We start from the raw sequence: 26514 nt of genomic DNA on the forward strand, positions 1-26514 counted from the left end.
AAAAATTGTCATGCGTGTTTCAAATTTGATGAGCCATGAACTTGCTGGTTAGATGCCTTTTTAATCAGTTTGCTTCTCTATGGTGTTACCAGGACATTTCATTTTGAGAAGCTAAGAGTAGTACAGAATTGCTTCAAACAGAACAAGATGGGCTTTTCCTTTGGTACATTTTAACTCTGCATCCCCTTTCTTGAATTAGTTCACAAATTTAGTAGCACTCTGAATTTATGGTGCTGTCCTTACCCTGGACTGTGCCCATCCATTGTGTTCCTGGATTTTCTGTGTCAGATGAGAGTTCAGATTTGCAAATAAATGATGTGTCAGAGCACAAACCATCCATCCCCAGTGTGCATGGTTAATACTCACTGTGCTGTCATAAAACCACTAAAAAATGGATGCATGTAACCTGAGAATTCCTGTTCAAACCAAATCCATGGAAAGCACACTTCACCAAGAGTAATATTTCGTGCAGCTCTGGGCTTTTCAGTATCTATTAGACCTTTTTACAAAGCCTCATAATAAAAAGTAATTCATCAGCATTGCAGGATTTGGAGGCAATGACATCCTGTCTGAGCTGCCCCCTTGCCTTCCCTTGAATTAAGATCCCCGGGTGTTAGACATGCGTGGGGGGAAAGGAGGAAGAGACTTTGCTTGCCAGGTGTGTTTTTCACAGCAGTAATAAAAATGTCACATAAATTGAACCAGAGTAATTAAAGAAGGTATCAGAGTGTTTAAGCATGTCTGCAGAGTTGTCAGTTGTACCTAATTATCAAAGCAGCCCACAGCAAATTTCAACACCGGCTCTCTGCCATGGCAAAGTATTTTCAGACATAAATATTGTTCTCTCAGCCAGCTATGAGTTGCCTTTTTTTTTTTCTTATTCACTGCAGAATAGTCAAAATGCTCCTCTTGTAAAGTATGTTTGTCCTTGTTTTGTCTCTCTTGTCCATTTTTAAAGTGTAAATACTTTAACTCATCCTAGAGGCATGAAAAGAGGTGAATGGAGACATTCTGAATGGCAGCCTTACTTCTTCTGATTGATTTATCATGCACAGAAGTCAACAGATGGTTATGAAATGCTCATACAAGATGACGATGTTGTTTTCCATTAGGAAGGGGTGCTGGGGCCAGGAGGCAGAGCTTCCATAGCTGCCTGGCTGATGTGCTGGGTACTTTGCAGAGAAGTATGGAAGCAACAGCCCTTTCCTGGAAAGCTTATACTACTCAAGCAGACAAATTCAGGGCAGAGAACAAGAAACACAATGCAGGAGAGCGAAAGGGAAGGTCCCTGTTGTGCTGCCAGCTGAACGACTTTGCTTTGGAGAGGTGCTGGTGTACACACAGATCTGTCCTTTCATCTACAGCCTGCTGTTAAGGAGTGGGAGGAAGGGAGTAGACTTCATAACCCTGTTCACAGTCCAGATCCTCAGCTTTTTAAAGAATGAAATTTACTTTTTGCTAAGTCCCACATCTCATGCAGGTTAGCAAAGGTTTACAATTAATGCCTCAGTCTTGCAGAGAGACCCAAGTGAAGCTTTCCTGTGGCCTTGGTGGTATCTGTGGTCATAGAAAGACCGAAAATTTTAGGAAAATACGGTCTCAAAATAAAAGTATTTTAAATTCAGATTAGGTTAGTGCATACAGGCACTGGGAAAATATGACCAAGGATTTGAAAAATCCAAACTATTGCATAATTTTCAAAGAAAGTGTTTCTATTCTGTAATGACACTTCCTTTTTAAAATTCATATTCTTACCTGAAGATTATTCACTAGACAAAATGTTTTGTTTCAGATCAAATAAAATGCTTCAGCCTGAAGAAAAAGAAGGCACTGAGTGTTGTTTTTACATCACCCACCTTTTATTTCTCTCTTTCCTTTTTGTTGTGAGTTGTCAAGTACCATTGATTTAGCTATGCGTTAAATGTTGTAATTACTCATACAGTTGGTTCAGCAACCCTGAAAGAGCGATTTATTATTTTCTCAACTTGTGGGAGCTGGCATGTGTTGACAGTGATGCTGGTGAAGTTTCCCCCACCTCAGATAGGTGCTTCATCTTCTGGGTGTGCAGCAAATGCTGTTGCACCTTTAAGGTCTTACTTGTTGATATTGTGTTCCTTTTCTAACCCAAAAATATTGTGATCCATATTCTCTGAAGCAACCACAACAATTAATTAATTAATTAAGGGCTGTGAATGTATTTAAAAAATAGAGATGACCAACTGTGCATTTCTGAGGCAATAATGTAGGTGTAGAGTAATGGTTTGAAGAAAAAAAGAAGAAAAATGAAAAAGCAGGAATGAAAGGTTCAACACCACAAAGAACTTTCTTCACTTTGCTGCCAGCATAGTGCTTAAATGTTTGTCAGCATTTTCATGATAGATCCCACTCTAAAAGGTCCCTTGCTAAAAACTGCTATTAGGGGATAGGTAGAAAAAAATTTCTCAGTCCAAATATATTGGATATTCTTTTTTTTAATGAAGGCTACTCTTTAGCTGATCATATATTATTTAAATTTAGATTGGGGATCAGTTATTTTATCTGACGTACATGCAGTTTAGATATAGATAAAAATAACAGTTTATTTTAACTGCAACCTATGTTACAGTTTACAGGTGAGATGAAATAAACTGGGGGGTTTTTTTCTGTGTAAAATATCTGATTACTGTAAACAAGAAAACCTGAACATTTACAGAATGCTCCAGATTAGTTTCCCAGATATCTTCTCTTTTAATGATTGTATTGTTCCTTGCAACATGATTTGTAAACCAAAAGTTGTTGGGCATAGTTTACCAGCAGAGAAGAGTGGGTTTCCTGAGTCTTTGTATAGGTATAGCAGAACAATAAGTAAAGGAGAATTGATTTATCTCGCTTCCAGTGATTTAGGCTGAGTATGCAAATGAACCAGGCTTTTTGAGGAGGTTTTTTTCTGGCCAGAAATTATGCAAATTCAACTTTTCTTCCACTATTTCACCACTTGGATGCTAGACCAGGATTTTTTTAAAAAGAAAAAAAAAGACAAGAAAAAAGAAACATAATCAATGAGAGTGAATTTGAAAAAAAAGAAAAAATATGCAATCCAAGTCCAAATGCAACACACACATGCATACACACACACCCTGTTTTTTAACTAATGTTTTTCCACTTGTTTTTTTGCAAGTTATGCTGCCACAGTGAAAAAGCTGACTGGTTGTGAATGCTCTGGTGCCTCTTTTGAGTTACTGCAGAGATGTGTTTATAGCAGTCTGGCGTACATTTTTTTGATTGTCTAGTGCAGTGCCCTCATCCTTCTCTTTTGATTTGTTTTCTATTTGTTTGGAGTTCCGTGGACATTGTGTGAAATCACTCTGCATAAGGAAATGTGTGTACACAAAATGTCTTTGGTTTGTAATGGAGAAGCTTGGGGTTTGCCATTTCTGACACCTGTGAATGTCTCCGGCAGCAGTTTCCATCCAGAGCAGGCAGCACTCTGGTTCCCCTCTTCCTGTGTAGTTTCCTCCTTTCAGTCTTGGGAGCAAATATTTCTTTTTTGGCAAACCTGGGTTTTGTTTATACCCCACAGTGCTGTACACAGGCTTTTCAGAGAACAGACTCACTGAAGTACCACGTACAGTGGTGAGTTCACAGGTGACTGTGAGGGCACCTCATATTTTCTGTTTACCCTCTTGAGGAGCATGACACAAACAGGATCAAAGTAACCTGCTGGATTTTACATGACGTTGCATTTCCCTGTTCAAAGGAGCAGCAACTTTTTCTTGAGCAAGTGATAAGCCTTTTGAGAGAATGGGGTATTGTATTTTTAGGCTTAATGTCGGCAGCAGAAAACTTGCATTTACTTTGCATTCTTTTTAATGTTCACATGAGAACAATGACACAAAAAGGTTTTACCTCTGGCCTGAACGTCTGCTAGAACTTTTATTTCATTTGTGGGGATTTTGCATGTCTCCTCTTTTCTCTCAAAAGAGCAGAGAATTCTTGTTCTTTACACTGTTCCCCTTAAAATTCAGGATCTAGCCCCAGAAAACAGAGGAAAATTCTAGAGAGTACCACAGCTCCTTTTGTTGATTTTCTAGACTGAATTAAAATGTATCACAATACCCAGCCTTTAAATTGCCCTGTAATTTGCTCACTGATGGCTTAGTAGGACACCCTGCTTCTGGAAAACGGATGTTTGTCACTTCTTTTAAAAGAAGCATTGTATTTAGCATTTAATTCTGATGGAGCCAATGGGAAAAAGCCACACATAGCCACTGCGCTCGTGTCCACTCCTCCTGCACTTGGTTCAGCTCCTCACTGGACATGGCAGGAGAAAAAGCCTTCTGGTGGTCATGAAAAATGCCTCTGTGAAGTCTTTTTTTGGGCAATGTGAGTCTCCTTTAAGTCCTTCTCCAGGAGTGACAGAGGCCAAGGAACATTGTCTTGTCCTGAGAAATCACAGTGCTTTTGGGAATCTGCCATCCATATTAATTCAGTTAAAGCAAAGGCTGTATCCTTCCTTCCAGACTCCTCAGAGAACATCTTGGAGAAAAAGAAGTTGAGTTGACGCTGATCTTCGATGCTGTAGAGGAGGCAGACCTGGCCAACTATACATGTCACGTGGAGAACAGAAATGGACGGAAACACGCCAGTGTTCTTCTGCGCAAAAAAGGTAATTCTCCCTTTTTAGTTACCTGTGATCTCACCTGCCCCAGCAGCAACACATCAGTCAGAGGTCCTGCTGACCTCTCTGACCCAGGCTGGATTCCTCTGTGCCTGCTTGGAGCTGAAGTGTGCTTGTGCAGAGCTCCAGTTTACCTTTTGTGGGGGGAAAAAAAGCTCACGGATTGTTCTTGGGTGTCTAGCAAATCGGTCTTGTAGGTGATGCGCTTGCCTGGAATACAGTCACCCATAAAGCACCTATAATCAGGAGAAGTATTTTGGACTAAACAATCTATTAATTTGACCCAGAATGGACCAACTAGGCCAGTTAAAATGTACATTTCTTAGAACAGGTGCCCTGGCAGTGAGGTCAGATGTGGTCATGTTTCTCCACTTCCTGGCTTTGTGTTTTAAATTGAAAACTTGAAGCTCTATCCATGCATTTTGATTTCTAACTGCATCAGGAATGAAAACATGGGAGCTAAAAATACATAGAGAGTTACCCTGTCATTGTTGTTTTGCTTGGTACTGTTGCTGCATGGGGAACAACACAAATTATCTGTAGCAGAAAGGAAACTGTTTGGATTTGAAAGTGCCGAATTTAAAAGTGCTACTGTTTGAAAAAGTCATCATCAGAGGAGTTTAACAGTATCTCATGGCAATTCTTCTGTTATTTGTTCAATCAGCTCTCCTATTCGTAAGTAGGCTGACATCTACACTGGATGCTGATCTCTCTGAGATACAGTGTATTAGGAAATACAAAAACTGTAAGATAGTAATTGTTGGGAAAGCAAAGGAGGGTTCCGCCCTTGGGGCAAAGCTGTTATGTGAAACCACAGAACACTAGCACAGGACATTGACTAATGAGTCGATACATTGCCCAGATCTCTGCCATCATTCTTGGATATAAATTATTTTGCCAAAACAGGAGAAGAATTGTTTTCATGAGGCAAACCCGAAAGGGCAGTTCCAGTCTTTCGTGTGCTTTCACTGTGGCAAAGTTGGAATGTTGATCTAGCACATCATTCTACTATCTACTACAAACTTACATACAGGAGGGCAGGAAGGCTCTGCAGAGGCATCTGGACTGGCTGGATCCATGGGCTGAGTCCAACTGTGTGAGGTTCCACAAGGCCTAGTGCTTGGTCCTGCCCTTGGGTCACAACAAGTTCCAGGCTGGGGCAGAGGGGCTGGAAAGCTGCCAAGTGGCAAATGGGAATTTGGATTTACCATCCCTGAAGGGGTTTGAAAGACACGTAGATGTGGCCCTTGGGGACATGGTTTCGTGGTTGGCTTGGCAATGCTGGGTTAATAGTTGGACTCAATCATCCGGGAGGTATTTTCCAACTGAAACAATTCTACAATTCTATGATCTAAACTGACAAGTTGTCACGACTTTTAATTGGGGAATCTGGTCATCATGATGAGGGATTAGTCTCTGTGCAAAAAGACTTCTACCTTTCCTTCCACTGAACCTCATAAACCCAACACTGATAGTAAGTATATTCTCTGCTGGCACTGGTAAATGTTCTGCTGTGTGCATAGAGTAGAATAACAAGCTCATTTTATTTATAACAAAAAATGCAGATATTTCAGAGCTCTGCTGGAATTATGGAAGAAGCACTGCTGAATACAGAATTGGGAGGTGGAAAGGATCACTTTGCAGCTCATATTTCATTTCTCTCTGCACTGTTGCTGTAGAAAACTTATATTCCCCTCAGGCACTCTCACTAGTTGATTTTCAAGCTATTAAAGTGTCATTTAAAATAACCACTGTATTTTACTGTGTCCTTTGACTGCCTGTCCCATTGTCCTGTTTGTTATTTATTAAGTTCTCGCAAATACTTTACCAAACTTTTCCTTTCTGCAACTTGATTTAATTGCTTCTTATCCTAACTTTCTCCAGCTTAGACTTTACTGTAGGTATTCATGAGTTAGGAAATACTACTGTATTTACTGAGCTGAGACAAGATTTAGGGCAGGACTTGAAGAAAGCTGTTGACCAGCGCCCTTTGTCTGTGTCAAAGAAGGGATTTCTACTGCAATGTGCTGCAGCACAGATCTCTCAGTCAGAGAAATCTCCCTCCCTTCAAAGTCTTACCTGTTAAGAGCTGCATTATCCATGTTTGACAGGAGGCACTTGTAGCTCTGTTTTGTCTCCAGATCTGACCTCAGGTTTTTTTTTTCTGGCTTGGATGAAAAATGGGAATAAACCCAAAATCTAAGTTGTGGATGCTGTATAAAATTTTCTAGAGCTCTTGTTTTGACATCAGATGGGTTTTTTTAGCACATAGTTTGCTTTGAAAAGAAAGAAAAATTAGCTGCTCAAATGTTTCAAAATTTATTTTGAAAATATATTAAAGTCTTTTGCTTTTAGTGGTACAGTCCCCACAAACCTTCAGGAGAGTACAGGAGTGCTGTTTGCACAGCTCCAGTATAGCAATAGCCCCAGAGCATGTGCCATTATTTAGGATTATTTTTATCATTTGTGGTTTTCACCTGAAAAAGAACCCAATCAAGTTTCAAACCCAAAGTTACCAATACCAGGTCAGAATCAGACATGCTCCTAAGACCTGAACACAGCTGTCTGCTGTAACATTCTTCTTTACTGATTTAATTCAAGACCACAATGTTACTTGCTTTCAAGCAATTCAGAAATACGTTCTGGATAATCCTGGGTTTGGTTTGCTTTTATTTTTTTTCCCCTCTGTGCTGTCCTAGCATATTTCGTGCGCAAATAACATGGAAATGCAATATACACCCAGTTGTCCCTTAGTTGTGGGAATAGTTCAGGATTCCCTTCAAAAGGGTTTGAAAACAGTCCAGTATTTTAGTGACTGAAGTCTACATAATCTATAATAAAACTGTTCTGAAAGATAAATAACTTGTCAGAAACCACAGAATAAAGTCAGACCGTGCTTTTAGTGGCAAGAAGTAGTGAATTGAAATAAAAGTAAATATTATGATGACTTTTCCTCGCGAATTTTTTCAAGGAGGCTGCCTTTAATCAAGACATGCAAGGAACTAATTTTAGTGGGGGCAGGTTTGATACTGGTACACCACTACATTTTGAGGAACTTCTAAAATGTATTTGTCTGTGCTTTATTGGGTATTTATGAGACTTTGTCTATTTAAAAGACCACGATCCTCTGTAATATGTTGTGGCAAGGTCCTTCTCCATTATTTTACATTACAAACGATCAATATTATTATTTGCTATTTTTCAGCCACTTGTATAGCACAGAGAGCAGATTCAACTTCTTTTCTGGTGTTGGATATGCTGCTTCCTTACTTATCTCAGTGAGGACCACTTGAGGAGGAAGGAATTATTCAGATGCCAAGACTAAATAGAGTAGGCAAGAAAATCTAACATCTTGGGTTTTTCTCAATGCCTCCACTTTGGAGTTAAAAAAAAGAGAGCTCAAAAGCCTTGGCTTTCTGCCTCCTTATGTCTGTCCTCTAGAAGAGTTCATGGGGCAGAAGGACAAACACTGGACATGCAAAAGCTGATCAGTTTTGGCTTTTGAGCTAGATTTTGTGAGTTTGCTTAATTCCCTGTCATTCCCCCCCAAAATAGTGTACACAACTCTGTGCTCCTGTTTGAGCTGCAAGGCTCAGCATTTTCTTTCCTTCCAAGCTGGCAGCTTTGCCATCATCTCAGTTTCCTAGCAAAAAGAGATTTAGTACAATTAAAAAAAAATCCTCTCAAAAGTGATTTTAACCAACTCTGTTCTCCATTTGCCTAGATTTATCCCCCAGAGCACAGGCAGCTTTATCATGCAGTGTAGTAAAAGTCCCATGAATTCCCTGTGCTCTCAGAGAGATTAAATAGCTATTATAATAGACTTTTTCCATCTATTAGTCCATGACTTCTTGCCAGACAGACATCAGAGATACTGCAAACTGGGAATAGCTTGACATCTGATGTTAATTATTGAAATCCAAGGCATCATGAGGCAAGAATAACCCCCAAAGATACCCAACAAATTTGCTTTTTATCTTGAAAGTGACACAAATGACACACGAGTAATTTTTTCTGACCCAAGTTTTAGAAGCGTAAAGATCACAAAAACTTTGTCCCGCCTGTGTTAGTTTGACAACTTCTCACTGTATTTGTCACAGCAGCAAATATCTTCATGACGTCTTATCTGAACTAATACAGGCTGTGAGAGTCAAATTGTCATCCCCTGTCTTTTACGGATAAGTAATATGCCAGGTGGTGTTAGGGGAAATATTACTTCCAGAGGACATTTCAGGATAAAGAGCAATGCTGTTCAAGTTAGTCTCTTGCATCAGATGGAGCTCTGAACTGGTATCCAAGGGGTTTTATCCCATTTTGTCATTGGTATGCTGAATGACCTTGAACATGCTGCTTCCCTTTTCTAAGCCTGTTTCTCCAGCTGTAAAAGATGGATCACTGTGTCTGGATGCATTTGTGAAGTTCTTGTAATGTTTCCTAACAAAAGCATCTGAGTAGGAAATTTTAACTAACGCTGGGTCCCATTTAAGTATAATGTGAACTCCACGTTATAATATGTAAGAACTCTGTTAGAGCCATCACAACTCAAACAAAGTGGCTCTGTGCAGCCTGATTTGTGCTCCTGGCTTCTTGTGTTACCTTGGGCCTCCTGCAAGCTCAACTCATTTTCCAGTGATCCAGCTGAAGCCCTGGCTTGGCAGCTCACATCAGCTTGTCCACAGGCTTCACAAATATGAAACCAAAGCGGTCTAATTTTTTGGGGGAGGGACCAGATCCTGCCCAATCTGTTCTCACTTGCTGCATGCAGCATTTGATGCACTCTGCCAGTGCAGAAGTTTCAAACTCCACCAGCTCATTAAAAGTTGGTTACTCCTCTGTGTGAAATCACTACATAACTCCTGTGTTGGAGATTCACATGGATAGCCCCAAATGCATTCTGGATTTCAGATGGCTATTTCAGATGGGCAGTAGATGGAGTAAATGAGTAAAATTAGGTAATAAGTAATAGACTAACATATTAGGGATTTTTAATGTTATGGTTGTTATAATTGGAAGCTGCACAATTTTATGTGGACTTGTACAGTGGATTAGAGAAAATACAGCTTGGAAAGATCATAACCTTTTTGCCTATCCTTGCTAATTTTAGATTTGATCTACAAAATAGAACTTGCTGGAGGACTGGGAGCCATCCTTCTTCTGCTGATTTTGCTCGTGACCATCTATAAGTGCTACAACATAGAGTTAATGCTGTTCTACAGACAGAACTTTGGAGGAGATGAAGCAGCTGATGGTAAGCAGTTGCACAGGAAACACAATATATGCAATGGAAATATTTCAGAGATCCAAAGTGGCAAGATTGAAATGAATCCTAAAAGACACCTGCTGCTAGTTTAAACTACTAAGCACCTAAGAGTGTAAAGCCCTAAGACTTTCTCCCAAAGCCCCCTGGGATCATTGAGTCTTTCCACAGAACTGTCACTGGGCTCTGCCATGAGCAAGAGAGCCAGAAGAATTGTTCATGAGTCTGCTACAGAGGCTCACACATCATTTGTGAACTCCTCACATTCATGTGTGCAGTGCCACATGTGCCCAGGGTCCCTTCTCCTGAGATCCTCACTGTGTACCTTGAGCAGCCTTTCACCTGGTGTTCTTCATGAAGCATTTTCACTGAACTGCCGCCAGGCTTCCAGTGACCTCCTCTGACTAGTGAGAGGTGATTGTAATGAGGCTAACTGGTTACCTCAGTTAATTGGGAGACTGTAAACAACTTGGTGGGAATGTGCAGCTTGCCTGGGGCGCATCTTTATGAACAAACTAAGCTGTTTTCCATTTTTCTTCCCCAGCCTTCCATCTCTAGCATATATTCTGTTTAGTGCCTAAAGCTAAACTTGTATTTTAAATTGAAGCTTTAATTCTCCTGAATATAGAACATTCCTTCTCCTGTGAAGCTGGAGTAAGCCCTGTAAACTAAATCCCAGTCTTTAAATCCTATTATTATGTTCTTAACACTTATTTAATAATTAATATGCTATTTATATGCATCTAAATAGTATCTGCCAAAGAGAAAAAGTGCAGTTTTCAAGTACAGGTGCTTGCCATAGCCCACTGCAACACTTAGCAGTCACACAGGCTCTGGAATGGTACATCTAGAAACTCTGTGTTTAAAAAGAGAGCAGGGAAGACTTTTTCCACAATGCCAAAACAATGTGCCGTTGCATAGACATGCTGCTTTCTGCAATTGGCATTTATGCTATCACAGTAATAAATATTTCTGTTTCACAATGGGTAGATATGGTGTGAAAAGGTTCCATTACAGTGAAATCTGTGAGAGTTTTGGAGAATGGATGGAATGGCATGTAGGGGGTTTTAGAGGGAGGAAGGATGATCCTTGTGGGTCGCTTTCAGCTCAGAATATTTTGTCAATCTATGATAAATAGCAGAAACAGAGATCAGGAAACTTGCTCTTTCTCAATCCTCAGGTATGACTGGGAAAAAACTAAAATTATGCTTTTTCCCATACTCTACAATACTGCACAATATTTATACTGATACCTAGGACAAAGGGAAGGGTGAGATTATGTGGTTTGAGAAGTAATTTACCTCAAACACCTTGGGATTGTGCTGACATAATATCCCTGCTTCACACCAATCAAAAGTGGTAACTTCCTCCAGCCTGCTTCAATTTGTTTATCCTGTGTTTTCACTGTGAAGCTGCTGCATTTTTACTCATGTAACTTCCTTGGTTCAATCACTTTCCAATTTATGAAACAGTATTATTTTCTGGTTGTTTAGGGGAAGCCCCATGAGTACAAAGGGGATTTTATGTGCCCACAAATTTTGCAAACAATCTTTTATTTTTCCAGGGCATAATTGTAGACCTTTCACAGCTTTGTGTCTCATTCTGATCCTGCAGGATGAAAGATGGAAGCAGGATGTTATGGAAGTCAAAGCATGTATGGGGATGTTTGTTTCTTCTCATGTAGGCAGCAGTGGGAGCATACAGAGCTCCTGAGAGCACTCAGCTGTATAGATGCAATCACAGGGTCATTTTCCACTTATATATTTATTTCATCAAAAAAGAAGATTTGGAACTCAACAGATCTGCTTTATTCCTATTTCCAAAAATATCCCACATAAGCAATGTTGGACACACTCACTTCCTGTGTTGCGTGCAGCATGGCTTTTAGAGAAAACGACACTGAGGATTAAGGGATCCATTTAGGAAATGGCTCCAAGCAGCGCAGCTCCCAGAGCCAGCAAGTGTGGGCAGCTCCTTCTCCTCTATCCTGATTCATGAAGCTTGTGAGGAGCTGTAACACCACTGCACGAGCTCCCAGGAGCCCGAGGGAGCTGGTTGTGTCAGCATCCTGCTCGGTGTCCCTGTGAGCTGAGGTGACAGGGGAGGGCAGGAGGCTCGAGGAGCGCTGGCTCCGGCAGAGAGCTGCAGTCAGGGATGTCAGGGCCCTGCTGCCCTCCCTCAGCTCCCAGACCTCTGCAGGGATGCTGCCTCGGGGATCACTGGCATCTCCTAAAAGGTCTTGGCAGGCTTCCCTATGGACAGGGTGGCAGGTTTTGGATAGGCCTCCAAAGCTGGCTGGCCTGTTGACTTCAGAAGAGTTGTCAGCAAGCCAGGTGGACATCTTCCATCCTCCCCTCCAGCCATGGTGACACTAGGCAAATTGCCTTTTACAAATATGTAATTATTCACATGCTTTGACTGCAGCTCTGACCCTCATGGGTCTGGCTTTGTTTCAGAAATTATAAGTAACCATTAGTTCAAGGTCATCAAGAGACATATTTTATTATGATTAGGTATTTGTTCTTTCTATCAGAATATATTGAGGAATTTTAACTGCCTTAATTATCTTTCATGTTCACAATTCTTTACAGATAATTGGTACTCAGAAACCCTCCATTCATGCAGTTTTCTTCTCACAATATTAACTATTTGATTTTTCATTTTCTGTAAATAATATCAGCTGTGCTCTTCCCTGGAGGCCAAATTGCTGAAGGCTGACTTTTTCAATATACTATTTTCCATCACTGCAGAGGAATACAAAGAGAAGTGTCACTAAGACAGTCTGAACCCAGCATGGATCCCCAGTTCTGTGGTGGCACCACTTCTGTTCCTGGCACGCTCCTGAGCTCTTAGCTCCATGTTTTAGAAGCAGAGCTGGAGACAAGCCCCAGTGCTTGGCAGGAGGAGGAGAGGAGGAAGAGGAAAAGGAGTGTTGCCCTTTATGGGAGTTATTTGTCTCTCTAATAATGTGTTCCCCAAGTATTTCAAATGTCCTGGATCAAGTGGATTGTGATCTAAAATTATGTTACTGATTTTTTTTTAAACTATGGGTTTTTCTGAAAAAATGCTTTGAAAGTTTGTATTTGGCATTGTTTTATGAATAGTCAGTATTCGTTTGAATTAAGTCATGTCTTTTCTCACAATTACTTGTGGAAGGAAATTTTCCAGGCTCAAAACTTTCCAGGCTCAAAACTTTTCCAAACTCAAAACTTTAATATACTCCCAGAACTCTTGAGGAATAGAAGTTGAAAGAATTGCATTACAAATATTTAAAGGCTTAAAATAAACGTTCCCACTTTAGTATTTGTATGAAAATTTTGCCCATGATCTTTTCAGCCGTCACACATGTTTGACCACATGGAGCAGAGTCACTGCTCAGCATGCAGAAGAAAACTGAAAGGATCCATGTAATTTCTGCCTGGAAGCCAGATTATACAGTCCTGTGAAAAATCCCCATTTTGTTAGTAAATGCTTACTGGTTTCAAGGAATAATACAATTTCCCAGTACTCTCCTGTGTTCCTAACAGTGTTCTTGCAAACAGCAGGCTGAACATGATTTGTTTTCTTACAGACAACAAAGAGTACGATGCTTATCTTTCATACACCAAAGTGGACCCTGATGCGTTAGATCATGATAATAATGAAGAGGAGCAGTTTGCACTTGAAATCCTGCCAGATGTTCTAGAAAAGCACTATGGATATAAGCTCTTCATTCCAGATAGGGACCTCATCCCTAGTGGAAGTAAGTATTTCTGACCTTTCAGTTTTATTTCTGATGTGTTAGATGTGTCACAAAGATGTGTTCAGATGCGTTCAGATGTCTGATGTGTCACAAAGGCCTGGACTGTGTGATAAGTATAGATAGATATGGAAAACCTTGGGAAGTGGTTGCAAAGACTGGAGAAGTTTCCTCAGCACTGCAAATTTGAGTTCTCTGTTAGAACTTGTTCTTGCACCACTGAAATCAAAGGGAATTGCCATGGATTTCAGTGGGGGCAGGAGCTGGCCCTTCCTACAGGGAAGGCTGCAGCACTGCAAGCAATACCAAGTCCAAAATGTCTACATCAAACACAGGTAACTAAGCAGGGAACTTTCTAAAAGGATTTTATCAGCTCCATTACATGATTGAAAATGGGATTATTATTTTTTTCAGTGATTAGTTGTTTTCTCTACAGCAGCTTTGCAAGTAAATGTCACCTTTTTATTGTCTTTTGGGTGTTTCCTTAACTTGGAAGTCTCATAAAATTCAGCAGCGCCTTTAGATGTCTTTACCAAAGGTCAGTGCTTTCCTAGTGATAGTTATGGCATTTCTTCTACCAGACTCATTTTTGAGCAAGTCAAAAAGACCATGAATCATATCCATTGTGTTGATGAATTTTGAATGCACAGTATGTTTGCTGTAATGTCACATTTATTTGAAGTGCTACCCTTGTGAAAAATCAGCGCTTTTTTGGGGGTTTTTTTTGTTTGTTTGTTTGTTGGTTTGGTTTTTTTCCAAATTCCATCTCCAAATCACTTTCATAAAAACAACAGAAGAGAACATGAGCTTCTCTCTGTATGTGCTGCTGTGCAGGAAGTACGAGCAAGAGAACAAAGCAATGGCTGTAGTGGAGCAGATGTCCCCAAACATGGAATAGCTCGAGCATAGCTGCATTGCAACCTGGCTGCCAAAAGACTTAAAACTGCTGCCTCACTGTGCCAAGTGCCAGTGCCTGACCCAGAAGTCAGAGCCTGTTTCTCCTCTGACCTTTGAGAGCACTGGAAACAGAGCTCTGAACCCTTACCACTGGGAAGGAGGAGTCAGAGCCTCGCCAGAGATCATGAAAGGCCTGTGCAGGGGACTTGAATTTATCACATGCATTTTCAGCTCCTAGTTTAGAGCTGATTCACTTTTTCTTTTTGCCCCCCTGCAAGGTGTAAGTTTTTTTCCCATAGTGACAAATTACAGAAAGAGGACTTGGCTCATAGCTTTCTTGTTTTTTACAGTACAAGCAAATTGCATCAAATTTTTAGATATTATTAAGAGAAAATACATCTTTTTGTGGTAAAAACCACAGAATTGTTGTAACTAGTTGTTTCATATCCAACAATATAGCAGAGTTATACACAGCAGTCATGCAAGTGAACTAAGAAGTTTAAAGTTAACCCTTCAATGATAACTATGCTGAAGCACAGATTAATCTGAAATTAGATTCTTTTTTCCAATTGTTGTTCCAGCCAGCATGGGGGGGGGGGGGGGGGAGTTTGTCTATTTTTGTCAGCAAGGCACTCAGCAAATACTTGCCATCACTTTGGGTATTCATTAAACCTCTCCTGAAAATGTAGGGTACCTGAAAATGTCAGTTCTCATTTATGAACATTCACAGATTTAATCCTTCTTCTTTCCTCTCAAACTCACTTCTTCAGTATTATGAAAAGGCCTGATTCTAACACATGGAGCTTCAAGAACGCCTAATCAGACATAATGACAAGGCAGAATAAAATGTGGAGCTGCTGAAATGAGTGTGATTTGCATGCTTTAACTTAGAAAAATATATGGGGGAAAGCACTTTATTTCAAGAGGGGCTAGAGGGGAGGGTGAGGGGACGGGGAAGGAGGGAAGACTTGGCCTCCTGCATTTGTGAACTCTCCAATAGTGTGCCCTGGAATAGTGGAATGTGCCTGTGTTCTGCCTAATATTCACCACTCTCATAAGGACTTGCAGTGCTTACTGGAGGCAGTGTGATGTGGAATGGGCCTGCCGGAAACTTCAGAGGAAAACATAGGATATTTTAGAGCGACTGTCTCAAAAAGTGGCAGATGTGACAAAATACATAGCTCTCCAGGGTAGATTTCTATAGAAGAACAGGGGGTTGATCACAGCTATCGTTTTATTTTAGGAAATATCTCTTCTCACATGTTTCACTTCCTCATCTTTCAGTGTAAATTACTTTCATCAATGTAATCATTTCCCACTTTCTGTTCTGATGTGTGTCCTTCTCCATCCTGTGTGCTTTGGTGTGTGTCACACCAGCCGTATACAGCCAGAAGCTGTGTACGGCTGGTGCTTCCTGCAATCCGTGCAGTTGTGAGGAGCTGCCACGGGAGGGTGTGCACCATTCGCTTCCTTCTTGGCATACAACAGCTCCTACATCTGCTCCCCGCATTTGAGAGCATGCAAAAAATAGATTTGTTAAATAGTATTTCAATAATTTTCTTGCGCAGTTCTGCAAACAACCTAAAAAAGCTGACTCTGGGAAAATTCAGGGACAAGTTCGATTGTTTTTCTGTCCAGCTGGCTCATCCCTAACCTCTGGGGGAAAGTTGTGATGGGCTCTGCATGTCCTTGTGCAGCCAAGGGAGGGATTACAGCCAGATGTGCTGTGGCTGGGACACACCCACAGCCAGCTCCTCCACAGGGCAGGTCCAGGCTCAGCTTTCAGCTCTGCGTCTGAGTCAGGGGTGTCAATGGTGCCACTGCTGCTGTCCCCAGGAGGACAGAGGGGCTGGCTGAGGCCACCACTTCACCATTGGGAAACAGATCGCAGGGTTCAGGTCAGATGGGGCTGAGTCATGTTTTGCAGTAGGTGTTGGTTTCTGGGCCCTGCTGGGATGCAGATTTTATCCCAGTGGAGCATTTTGTCCACTGGGAGTCGGAGGGAGAACCACCATGAAGGAGGCCAACGGCCTCAGTGATGCCCACTACACAGTGCCCAGCAAGGACCTTTGTCATGAGTCTTGGTGCTGCCTGAGGGCAGCCTGGATGGATCCAGCTCCCTGAACTGCCAAGATGGAAAAGAATCCCACACAGCCATGCTGGCTGGGAGGCAAGACTGGCGACCCAGCAGGGAGACACGGCATTGAAGACTGAGTTTGTAACCCAGGAACAGAGTTGCATGTTACAGGAAGCGCTGTAGCAACTCTTCTTTCTTAAAGAATACTCTTTGATCTTAACAGAAGAAGTGTTCTTCATTCTGTCGAAGCTGACAGCACACACACCTCCACATCCAGGTAACTTAGGTGTAACCTGACAAGTTAACCTGCATAAGGAGACTGGGATCCCTGAGATGCTCTTGTTACTGAATTCCTTAGCAGTTCTCATTATTTTCACCCTACTCATTTTCAGGGCTCTTATAACAAACCCTTTCCCACAACAAACACTCTCAAGCTCTGTGAGTTTTTTTCATTCAGTGTTGGAGACCTGAGGAGATTGAGTAGCTGGATGGGGGTTAAGAAGATGAGTTATGTTTTCACCTGAGCAATTTTTTGTCTTGCCAAGGATGATGTGTGCAGAGAAAAATATCTATTTGCACTTCACTCTTCTAAAATCAGGACTACATCAGAGGAAGGTACTTTTCTCCATGGTTTCTGCAAATTATTTTAGAACCTGGAAGTCAAGAGGTAAAAACTGTCAAGTTAGACTTTTAATACCAGCAATACATATCTGTTAGAGCAACATCTAGTTGTTCCCTAAGCATATGTGCATTTGGTCTTGAGAAGATTGAAAAACAATTCACTCCACCTCAGCCCAGGATATGAGATCAGATAGTGGAAAGAGCAACAGTGGTGGAATAAAAATATTTTTTTTTACCTGAAAAATAAGAAGTTCTCAGCACAAGGGGAGAGTGTCTAAGGCATGTGATAAAAAGCACATGACAGTCAATATCGTAGTTCTGGCACTTTGTGGTTTTGTCTGCCCATGTGTGGTTTTTGCCTGGTGAATTTCAGCTTCCTGGGTTCCTGCATGAAGAAAACACAGTTGGACCATGTGTCTGGGGTTCCCAAGGAGCCTTCCTTAGGTATAGGATACCATTTATTTGGAACAGGAATACAGTATCCAGTTCCACAAACGCCTTTCAGAAGTCCCTGGCTGTCTGCTGTGTATGAACCTTACTTTTAATGTCAGGCATGGGTGAGGATAGCAGGGATACACACAGATGTCAGCTGAAAGAGGAATGAATATGAACAAAAGGCAGAAGGGCTAGCTGTCCTATAGTGCACTAATCTGCATTATTTGTTTCTTTATGTTGAACTCATCAGCTGTCCCTCAGCTCATCCTGGGATTGGGCTCTCTCTGGGAAGGGGCCATTGCTCTGTGTTTCAGCTGTTCTGTTCCAAGCTAAGAGAAGCAAAGCATATTTACTAAATAGGAAAAGCAAGACACAAAATCATTGGTGTTATAATAAAGTTATCAGACTCAGGGTTTGGGAACTATTCAGCTAGGAAACCAGGACTGAACTACTCTTCTATAAATAACTTTCCCAAGTGATGGTCACACTGCCAGACACAGAAAGGCTGGTTATTATCAGAGTGCCAAGAACCAACCAGCATGGGTCTGATGGTAGATACTCTTTGGTTCTCATACTGCTGCATGCCATGTATCCCAAAAATACCTGTAGGATTTTATACGATTTCTAGTGTTTTTTCCTTCTCCCTCAACTCCTTCTCCAAATCATCTGGTTAGTCAGTCATTTCTTTGTGTAAGCAAATTTGTGCCCATGGTGTTCATTGATTTCCTTGCTCCTAATCTGCTTGCTTGTTAGGTTTCCTTCCAGTCTGTGGTTAATGTAGCTCATTAAGGATTTCATAGGCAGCTACAGATGATTTAATTGCCCACAGGATGCATCTCCTGGAATTCTCTTCTTCAATGCTCCAAACTACAGTTCAGCATCGTTACATGTAGATGGTGTTTGGTGAGCATATATTTGCTGTCAGGTGATCTGTCTTCATTACTCAAGGGAGCCATGCAAAAGCAATGTTTGGGTTTGGGTGTAACACTTCTTGCTGCCCATTCGTCCTTGGGCATTGCACTGAATGTGATTCAGGTTACTGATAGAGCCACTCACAAAGGGTTTTTTTGGTGGGTTTTTTGCTTGTTTGGTTTTGGTTTTGGTTTTTTGTTTGTTTTTTTGTTTTTGTTTTTGTTTTACCTATGGGAATTGCTAACCTTTTGAGAACAGTTTTGTACTGTATTGCAAAATGGTGTTTTAAGGAGGGGGAAAACTGTCAAAATTTAAAAATTTGGTTTTTTCAGTATAAACAAGTGGGTTTGATCTAATGCTGACATCCAATTTTTACATTCTAATTTATAAAATATAATCCCTGGGACTTAAAAGTGAGTAATTCCATACTGACTTCATCAAGAATTTTTTTTTCTCCCCTTACAATGAAATATCATTGAAGTTGACACCTCCTGCAGCAAAAGTGAAGTTACAGCAAAGTTATATTTATCTGATGGAAGTATGTTCCTCTGCAACTTTACAGTTGATACTAGTTGGTGACATTATTCCTGAAGTCCGTATTCAGTTTTTTTATTGTAAATGAAGCAGAGCCAATGCCTGACAATAATTTCTTAGCTCACTGGAAAGGTGAAAGCAACCCTTTCTCCAGCCCACATTGCCATATAGATTGCTTGGATTTAGTACCTTCTAATGGACTAAACACTCAAGACAGACAACTGAACCTGTGGTATTTTGGGAAGTCTTCAGTTCTGAAGGAAAAGGAGAGTGGATGATTTAGCAACTCAGAGGTTAATGCAGTCAGGCTGGTACCACTGGGAAAAATAAAGCTGGAATTTCCAGAGGCAGGAATCTGTCTCCCCATGTTTTTCCTCACAGAAATGTTCAAGTTGTGCTAATTTGACATTTGGTAGAGTGAACCCAATGGAACCACAGGCTCCAGGAAAATTGTCACCTGCCTTCAGTAGTAGCCCCAAGCTGGAGTTAGTGGGGGCACTAAATACTTCTGGACCAGACAGCTGGAAATTTGGGGCTCCAGTTTCTTATACCTCAGTGTACTTTATCTTCAGTGTATCTACAAGTCCCCTGTTCATTGGTCACATCTATTAGTGACCAGCTCCAAACGTGGAATTTGAGGGATCACCTCATAACTGTTTGTGAAGGTGTTCATTAGTCAGCTGAGGACAGAGCTCTAACGTATAGCAGTACCCAGTAAGGAAGGTGGACATCCAAAAGAGATGAGAGAAGCACAGAGAAGAGAAATATCCACCTAACAGGGAATTTCTCCCATCTTCTTTCCACTCTGTTTGCTCAGGGCAAAGGCTGACAACTTTTTGATTCTGTGTATTGATGGATTATTGTTGGGGTGTTGCTATTGAAATGACTGGTGCTGGATATTTGAAGAGATGAAACTGGAGTGATTTTTTGTTTGTTTTGTTAGTTTGTGCTTTTTCTCAATTGGATGCATTTGGATATGCATGGCCATGCTCAGACTGCCCTGGACATAGGGTACTGCCCAGTATCCTGTCCTGCAGAGAACTGTCTTGTGCATAGCAGTGTTCTGAGTTTTTTGGAGGAGGGATGAATATGTCTCAGGAAAGATGCATGATAGTTTGTTGTTTTACTGTATCTTGCAGATTCAACCTCTAATGATGAAGCTTCCCACCTAAATTCTTTCTTTTTGGGAGCAGAAAGAAAGGAAGAAAATGAAGAGTCTGAGCTGTTGATACATTGGGATAATATCTTTCCATTGTATTGAACATTTCTACCTTTCCTTAAGTTTTGTTTCACCAGTTCTGCTTATCATTTTCTCATTGTTGCTGATTCTCTCCCCGCTCCACTGCCTCTCCCATGGATTTTAATGTTGAATTTTTTTCATTAATGAGTAACTATTTTACACAGAACAATGGGGGGGAGGGGGGTTTCCTCATAAAATATTTCAAGAAAAAAAGAGAAAACAAAACTGTAAATGCTGCATGATTAAAAAGTCATAAACCATTAACTAAAAGTCAGGATTGTTGCATAGACATTTGTAATGTATGTGTATGTCTTAAACTCTTGTGTGTCTGTGGGATGTTTGCAATTGCCTCTTTTTTCCATTTGTGAAAGAAATTCTTCTTGCTGCTAAGTGGTGAAATAAAACATCGGTAAAGGCAGATTTGATGCTAACTATGCCTTCAGTCTCGTGAAAATAAGCTATTTTAGAATGTTCCTGTTGGCCTATTTTGTAGCTATTTACTTTACTGGAAGTGGTGTGAATAAGCATGCTGTGGTATGGTGCCTGGGACTATAAAATGAGTCTTGCAGTAACAGATGTTGATTAATTATGTTATTTGTAATTATTGTTCCTGCTAGAGGGCAGATGTGTAAGAGAGGTCCTGCCCTGTGCTGAGTAAAGATCTGTTCTGTGCAGCTCTTGTGTCCAAGTCTTCATTTCTAACACATGCTTCTCCTCTGTTGTCAGGCAGCACATTCCCAGTAGCATGGTCAAGAGGTTCATGTAGTTTGAAAACACAAAAATATCCGGTCTCAAAGCTTGCAGTTGTAATGCTGTGCAACCAACGAACATTTTCTGCCCTTGGTGGTTTTGTTTAAGGGATTTAATTTTCTGGTCTTGACCCAAAACCCATTGAAGTTTGTTGAATGAAGTCTGTTCATTTGAATGGGTTTTGGATGAGGTCTGTAAGTAGATCTCTTTCTCATCCTGTTCCATGTCAGACCAGTGTATTTGGCTTCTCTTCCCTACCATCTCTGGGATAAGTGAAACTCAGGGATCAAAGTCTAACTTCACGAATATTTTGAAGTTCAATAAACTGGCATCATGGAGCTGCTGATGGGACTGGCATTTCTGCTTACACTGATCATTTGCAACTCCTTGGCATGCATGAATAAAAGAATTCTACTATTTTCTTTGTCACTGATGTCTCAACAAATAAATACTTCCAATATGTTTAAATTTTCCATTTGTTCCTGTCACTTGTGAAGTCTCTGTTAATACCTTGGGGTACATAGAAGCACAGGTTTGTGATATTAAAACAGACCACTGAGCCACAAAGAATGTTCTTCTGCTTTTGTGGTCAATACCTAAAGAAGAAAAAGCTACCATGATGCTTCTATGCAATAGCACAAGTTCTGCATGTGATGAGGGTTCATTTCTTTTTGAGCTTTTGCAAGTTATGGTTCATACACCCTGCAGCACCCTCATGTTTTTGCATCTGGAACACAGAAACCACTTCCCAGAGCGTGCTTCCCTCAGTGCAGTGTTAATCACAACCAATGTTAATGTTAGAATTTACACAAACATTACATTGATCTTCACCTGTATTTCTTTCACTAAGTGAACTGCGTGTTTTTATTCACTAATGCACCTACACAGCAAGGGTGTTATGTAAATGTCATTCTGCTGCAATGAACAGGGGAAAATAGCAAAGGATGGAGGATGTTATTAAGGAATTTTCTATGTGTACTCTATAAATAGAAATATTTTGTGATACACAATCCTATTTTTGTTGGAGTATATTTAAATGCCCATTGTTTCAAATGGTGTGCATCAGTAAAATGCAGGATTTTGTTATGCTTGATTGCAAGCCTGATGTTTTAATACAATAGACTTCTTTATTCTTTACTCTTTCTCTCTTTCTATAATTTGTAGCCTACATTGAAGATCTCACAAGATGTGTTGAGCAAAGCAGAAGACTCATTATCGTGTTAACTCCAGACTATGTTCTCAGGAGAGGATGGAGTATTTTTGAGATGGAAAACAGACTCCATAACATGCTAGTCAGTGGAGAAATCAAAGTTATTTTGATTGAGTGTACTGAATTAAAAGGGAAGGTGAATTATCATGAAGTGGAATCACTGAAGCACACCATCAAACTTCTCTCAGTGGTCAAGTGGAAAGGACCAAAAAGCAGCAAACTGAATTCTAAGTTTTGGAAGCGCCTAGTCTTTGAAATGCCAGGGAAGAAAAAGGAAGTGGTGTCTCGGCATCAGGTCCTGGATTCTGCAGAGCAGGGCCTCTTTGGAGACCTCCAGACTGTGCCCTCTCTGGCTGTCACGGGCACTTCTGCCACGCTGGTGGAGTCACGGGCGGATCTGGGCGGTTTCCAGCGGGCAGACTCGGTGCACATGCGGCACTACTGCAGAGGCTATGAGTACGACGTGTCCGCGGCCACACTGCCCGCCAGCAACCACCACACCTACTGCAACATCCCCCTGACACTCCTCAACGGACAGCTACCTCTCAACAACGCCGTCAAGGAGCCCCAGGAGTTCCACAGGAGCAACCCCTTGCTGCCTCTGTCGGCCAAGGAGCTCAGCTTCACCAGTGATATCTGGTAGGGCTCTTTAGAGATGCTTCGTGGCCGCCACGGAGAGGCGTCTGTAAAGAACTTTGCCCTGCCCACATGGGGAGAGAAAACCTACTCAAAGCAGCAGCAGCACACTTGTTTGCTTTTCTACTTGAACTTTTCCTGTTTACAAATTATCGACGAAAGGGGGATATTTTGTAACTCAGTGATGTTGTTCCTGTCTTTCAATGTACAGTTTTATTGCTTCTTTGAAAAGGAGAGGGGAGAGAAAAAAAAAAAAACAAAAACGCATCCCATCAGTTCACAGTAGGTTTACTGGGATGGATAAAAGGTCACTGTATGCGATCTCCAACATCCATACATATTTAAGTAACAATATTTGGAATACGCAGAAGTTGTTGGGTTTTTCATATAGACTACAGTACAGTTTGAAATTCTAATCATGCTACAAAAATTATCTCCTGCACAGACCACAAGGGGTGAATCATCTTGAAAAGGAAGGAGAAGGAAACCTTCCTGATAACATTGTCTTGCAAATACTCCTTAGAAGATGCCCAGCTGAAACAATGCAGACAAAGCTTTATCAATAAAGTGCATAGTAACAGTCACTACAAAATAAATCACCTGCTTGCATCAGCATCTCTTCATTTTATTATTGAGGCATGTTGTATTCCTAGTCAGTGGTTAGCAATGTGGTTTTATTAAACAACTTACTAGAATATTGGAAGATGTTTAGGAGGATTTTAAACAATTTTTCTGTCAACTATAGATTATTTCACAATTTTTTGCAGATTTTTTAATAAATTTTTCCAAACAGTTTAAGTATAAATTTAGCTGTCTATTGGCCATTCATTAATCTGAAATTTCTTAAGATCTAAGATTTGTAGTAAAGTAATTTTATGTAGGATTTTTTTTCCAAAACCAGTAGTTACAATTTGAAATTAACCTCTTTTGGGAGAACATCAGCAATAGAAAAGAAGTAGTACAGCAATATCCAGAGATTAAGTGCTAAATTATTCAGGTTTACTACTAAGTCTGACTTCTGTTGCAGTGATAATCACCTGAAACAGTTTTATCTCTTGTTTATCTACCTGCCAATTTATGTACCTTTTAAATATGACAGAAGCAGGAATGTTTCTGCTGTCTGTGCCTAGTGAAAATTGATGTTTTTAAGCAACTGGCAAGGTCTTTTATTTCACGCTTGTGTGGGTGATCCCATCAGTCAAATGGGATCTTGTCATTTGGCTCTCATGAATGGCAGTCCTGCCGCTGGTGGATGAGAATTTTTAAACAGGTGCTCAGCATCAGGCATTGCTGCTCAGCAGTACCGATGTGTTTCATGGGGATTTCCACACTCATCTGGGTAAGGGTTGCAGAGTCAGGCTATGGAGACAGGGGTATTAAAGGAAAAAAGCTCTAAATAATGAATGCAAAAAGCCAATTTTGCCGGTTTTGTCATGGTTCTAATAAAAACACAGCAGACATGAGAGTTTTGTCTCAGCAAGATCTGCTGGAGCAAATTCCCAAAAATATTTTTATGGCAGGCAACCTTGCCTCTGCTTCAGTATGTCTTTAGCATTGTTCTCTTTGATTGCATGAAAAAAAGTTAGCACTCTGCACTCAGCTGCCTGTGGTTTCATCAGCAAACAAATTCAGTAAATCCTTGACATCATGCAGTAGTTCCTAAATTGTACCCTACAGTCAAATGGAAACAAACACTGACCTAAGACTTAAAAGTATCCAGAACTGGCCCAAAGGCCATGAAAATGATCTCAAATGTGCAATAATTCATAGAGGTCAGTATTTTTCCATTGCTTCTTTCCCCAGTTCTTTATTCTGTTGCCCTCCTTCACCAGTCATTGTCTGTAAGATTTTTCATTAGGTTCTAAATAATATGTTTCTCTCATTTTTTTTCTAATATTGTTATGCATTTGACACTAACACTGAAAATGGAAATCTAGAAAAGATACTCATTTATGACACAGTATAGAATTATAACTTGCTCTTTGTGAAGTTAAGTTCCAAACATAGGTGTTTAATAGACGTATTTTTCTACTGAGAAAGAAAGCGGTTTTACCTCCATTATAAATATATGTATTTCAACTTCCTCCCAAAAATTTACAAAATTTGCACTGTTTTATAAGTGTTACAGACTGTGTTTACACTGGATATGTTCTTTAATGCAAAGTGTAATTAAAATAATAAAAAAAACCAGAAAAAAATCCTAAATGAAAACCCTGCATGAAAAGAGCTGCAAATGTTTAAATGAAAAGCTGTACTTTTCATTATTTTCCTTCCCACATTACTCTAGAATCTGATTAATTCACATAGAATGTTCAGTGAGATTTAAACCTGCTAGTTCTGTATTAAGCATGCAAACTCAAAAGAAAAAAAAAAAAAGAAAAAACAATATGCAGGTTGGTCTGCTTGTTTTATTTACAAGGATTTAATATGGGTAACAAATTCATTTACCCTATGATAATATGTCTCAGAGCAGTAGTTATTCTAAAGCAAAATGCAGTCATGTTTGTATTGAGGAAACATGAAAAGAACAGGTTTTCAGTCATTTTGCAAAAGCACATTGAGTGTCTGTGTATCGATATATTTTAGTTATAGATGCCAAGTCGCAATCTGCTTTAAGATTTCTGAGTGTATATTGAGTACTACAACAATATATACATGAATCAGACCTGCCTGTACCCCTCTGCTTTAGTGTGGGGGTGGGAACCTGAGCTCGGGGGCCTCTTGTTGATTCAGTTTTGTGCGGTACCAGTACAGAATCATAGAATTGTTTAGGTTGGGAAAGATCTCTAGAATTATCTACTCCAGCCATTAACCCGGCTCTGACAGGCCCATCATGTCCCCAAGTGCCACAGCCACGTGCTTTTTATCCACCTCCAGGGATGGAGACTCCACCACTTGTCTGGGCAGCCTATGCCAGTGCTTGACGACCCCTTCAGTGAATAATTTTTTCCTAATCCAATCTAAACCTCCCGTGGCACAACTTGTGGCCATTTCTTCATGTCCTGTTACTTGGGAGAAGAGACTGAGCCACACCTGGCTACACCCTCCTTTGATGGAGTTGTAGAGAGTGAGAAGGTCCCCTCTGAGCCTCCTTTTCTCCAGGCTGAGCCCCTCCAGCTCCCTCAGCTGCTCCTCATCAGACTTGTGCTCTAGACCTTTCCACAGCTCTGTGTCCTTCTCTGGACACACTCAAGCCCCTCTAGGACATGCAAGAGACAGGTGTTTCCAAAGGTAGCACTTAAGGGTCTGGAAAATCAGTGTCAAACAGTGAAATGCATCCATCTGTGGGACTTGGGTGGCACAGGAGCCATGAGCTTGTCCCACTGTGGGAATCACCTCCATAGAAGCTCCCCAGTGTGGCAGCAGTGACAGCTGGGTCACGGCCTCTGTGGCAAAAATGTGAAATTCATCAGCTGAAATAGAAGGGCATATGGGCATTTTGTGTTCCCCTGTCTCACCAAAGCTATAGTGGCTTTATCAGCTGGATTTATCAGGGGAGAGGCCAGGACACCACCCTGACTGTGCAGCCCCAGCACCCCCAGCTTCTGA

The 26514-nt window shown here is 40.8% G+C and overlaps 1 protein-coding gene across 3 annotated transcripts in view; it reads left to right on the forward strand.

Moving 5' to 3' along the window:
• IL1RAPL2 (interleukin 1 receptor accessory protein like 2) overlaps positions 1-25711 on the forward strand; it is a 369460-nt gene extending 343749 nt beyond the window's left edge. For 2 of the 3 annotated variants that reach the window (XM_066182041.1, XM_066182039.1), the window contains exons 9-12: positions 4500-4645; positions 9762-9905; positions 13486-13656; positions 22284-25709. In XM_066182041.1, coding sequence (XP_066038138.1) covers positions 4500-4645; positions 9762-9905; positions 13486-13656; positions 22284-22972 — 1150 coding nt within the window. In that variant the 3' untranslated portion in view covers positions 22973-25709. Of the gene's footprint in view, positions 1-4499; positions 4646-9761; positions 9906-13485; positions 13657-22283 lie in introns of all 3 variants that reach the window. The other variant, XM_066182040.1, reaches the window with a different exon arrangement.
• The last annotated feature ends 803 nt before the right edge of the window (positions 25712-26514 follow it).

Source organism: Chamaea fasciata, unplaced genomic scaffold, assembly GCF_029207755.1.
Source record: "Chamaea fasciata isolate MVZ Bird 193981 ecotype frontalis unplaced genomic scaffold, bChaFas1.0.hap1 SCAF_4, whole genome shotgun sequence".
Classification (NCBI taxonomy): Eukaryota; Metazoa; Chordata; class Aves; order Passeriformes; family Sylviidae; genus Chamaea; species Chamaea fasciata.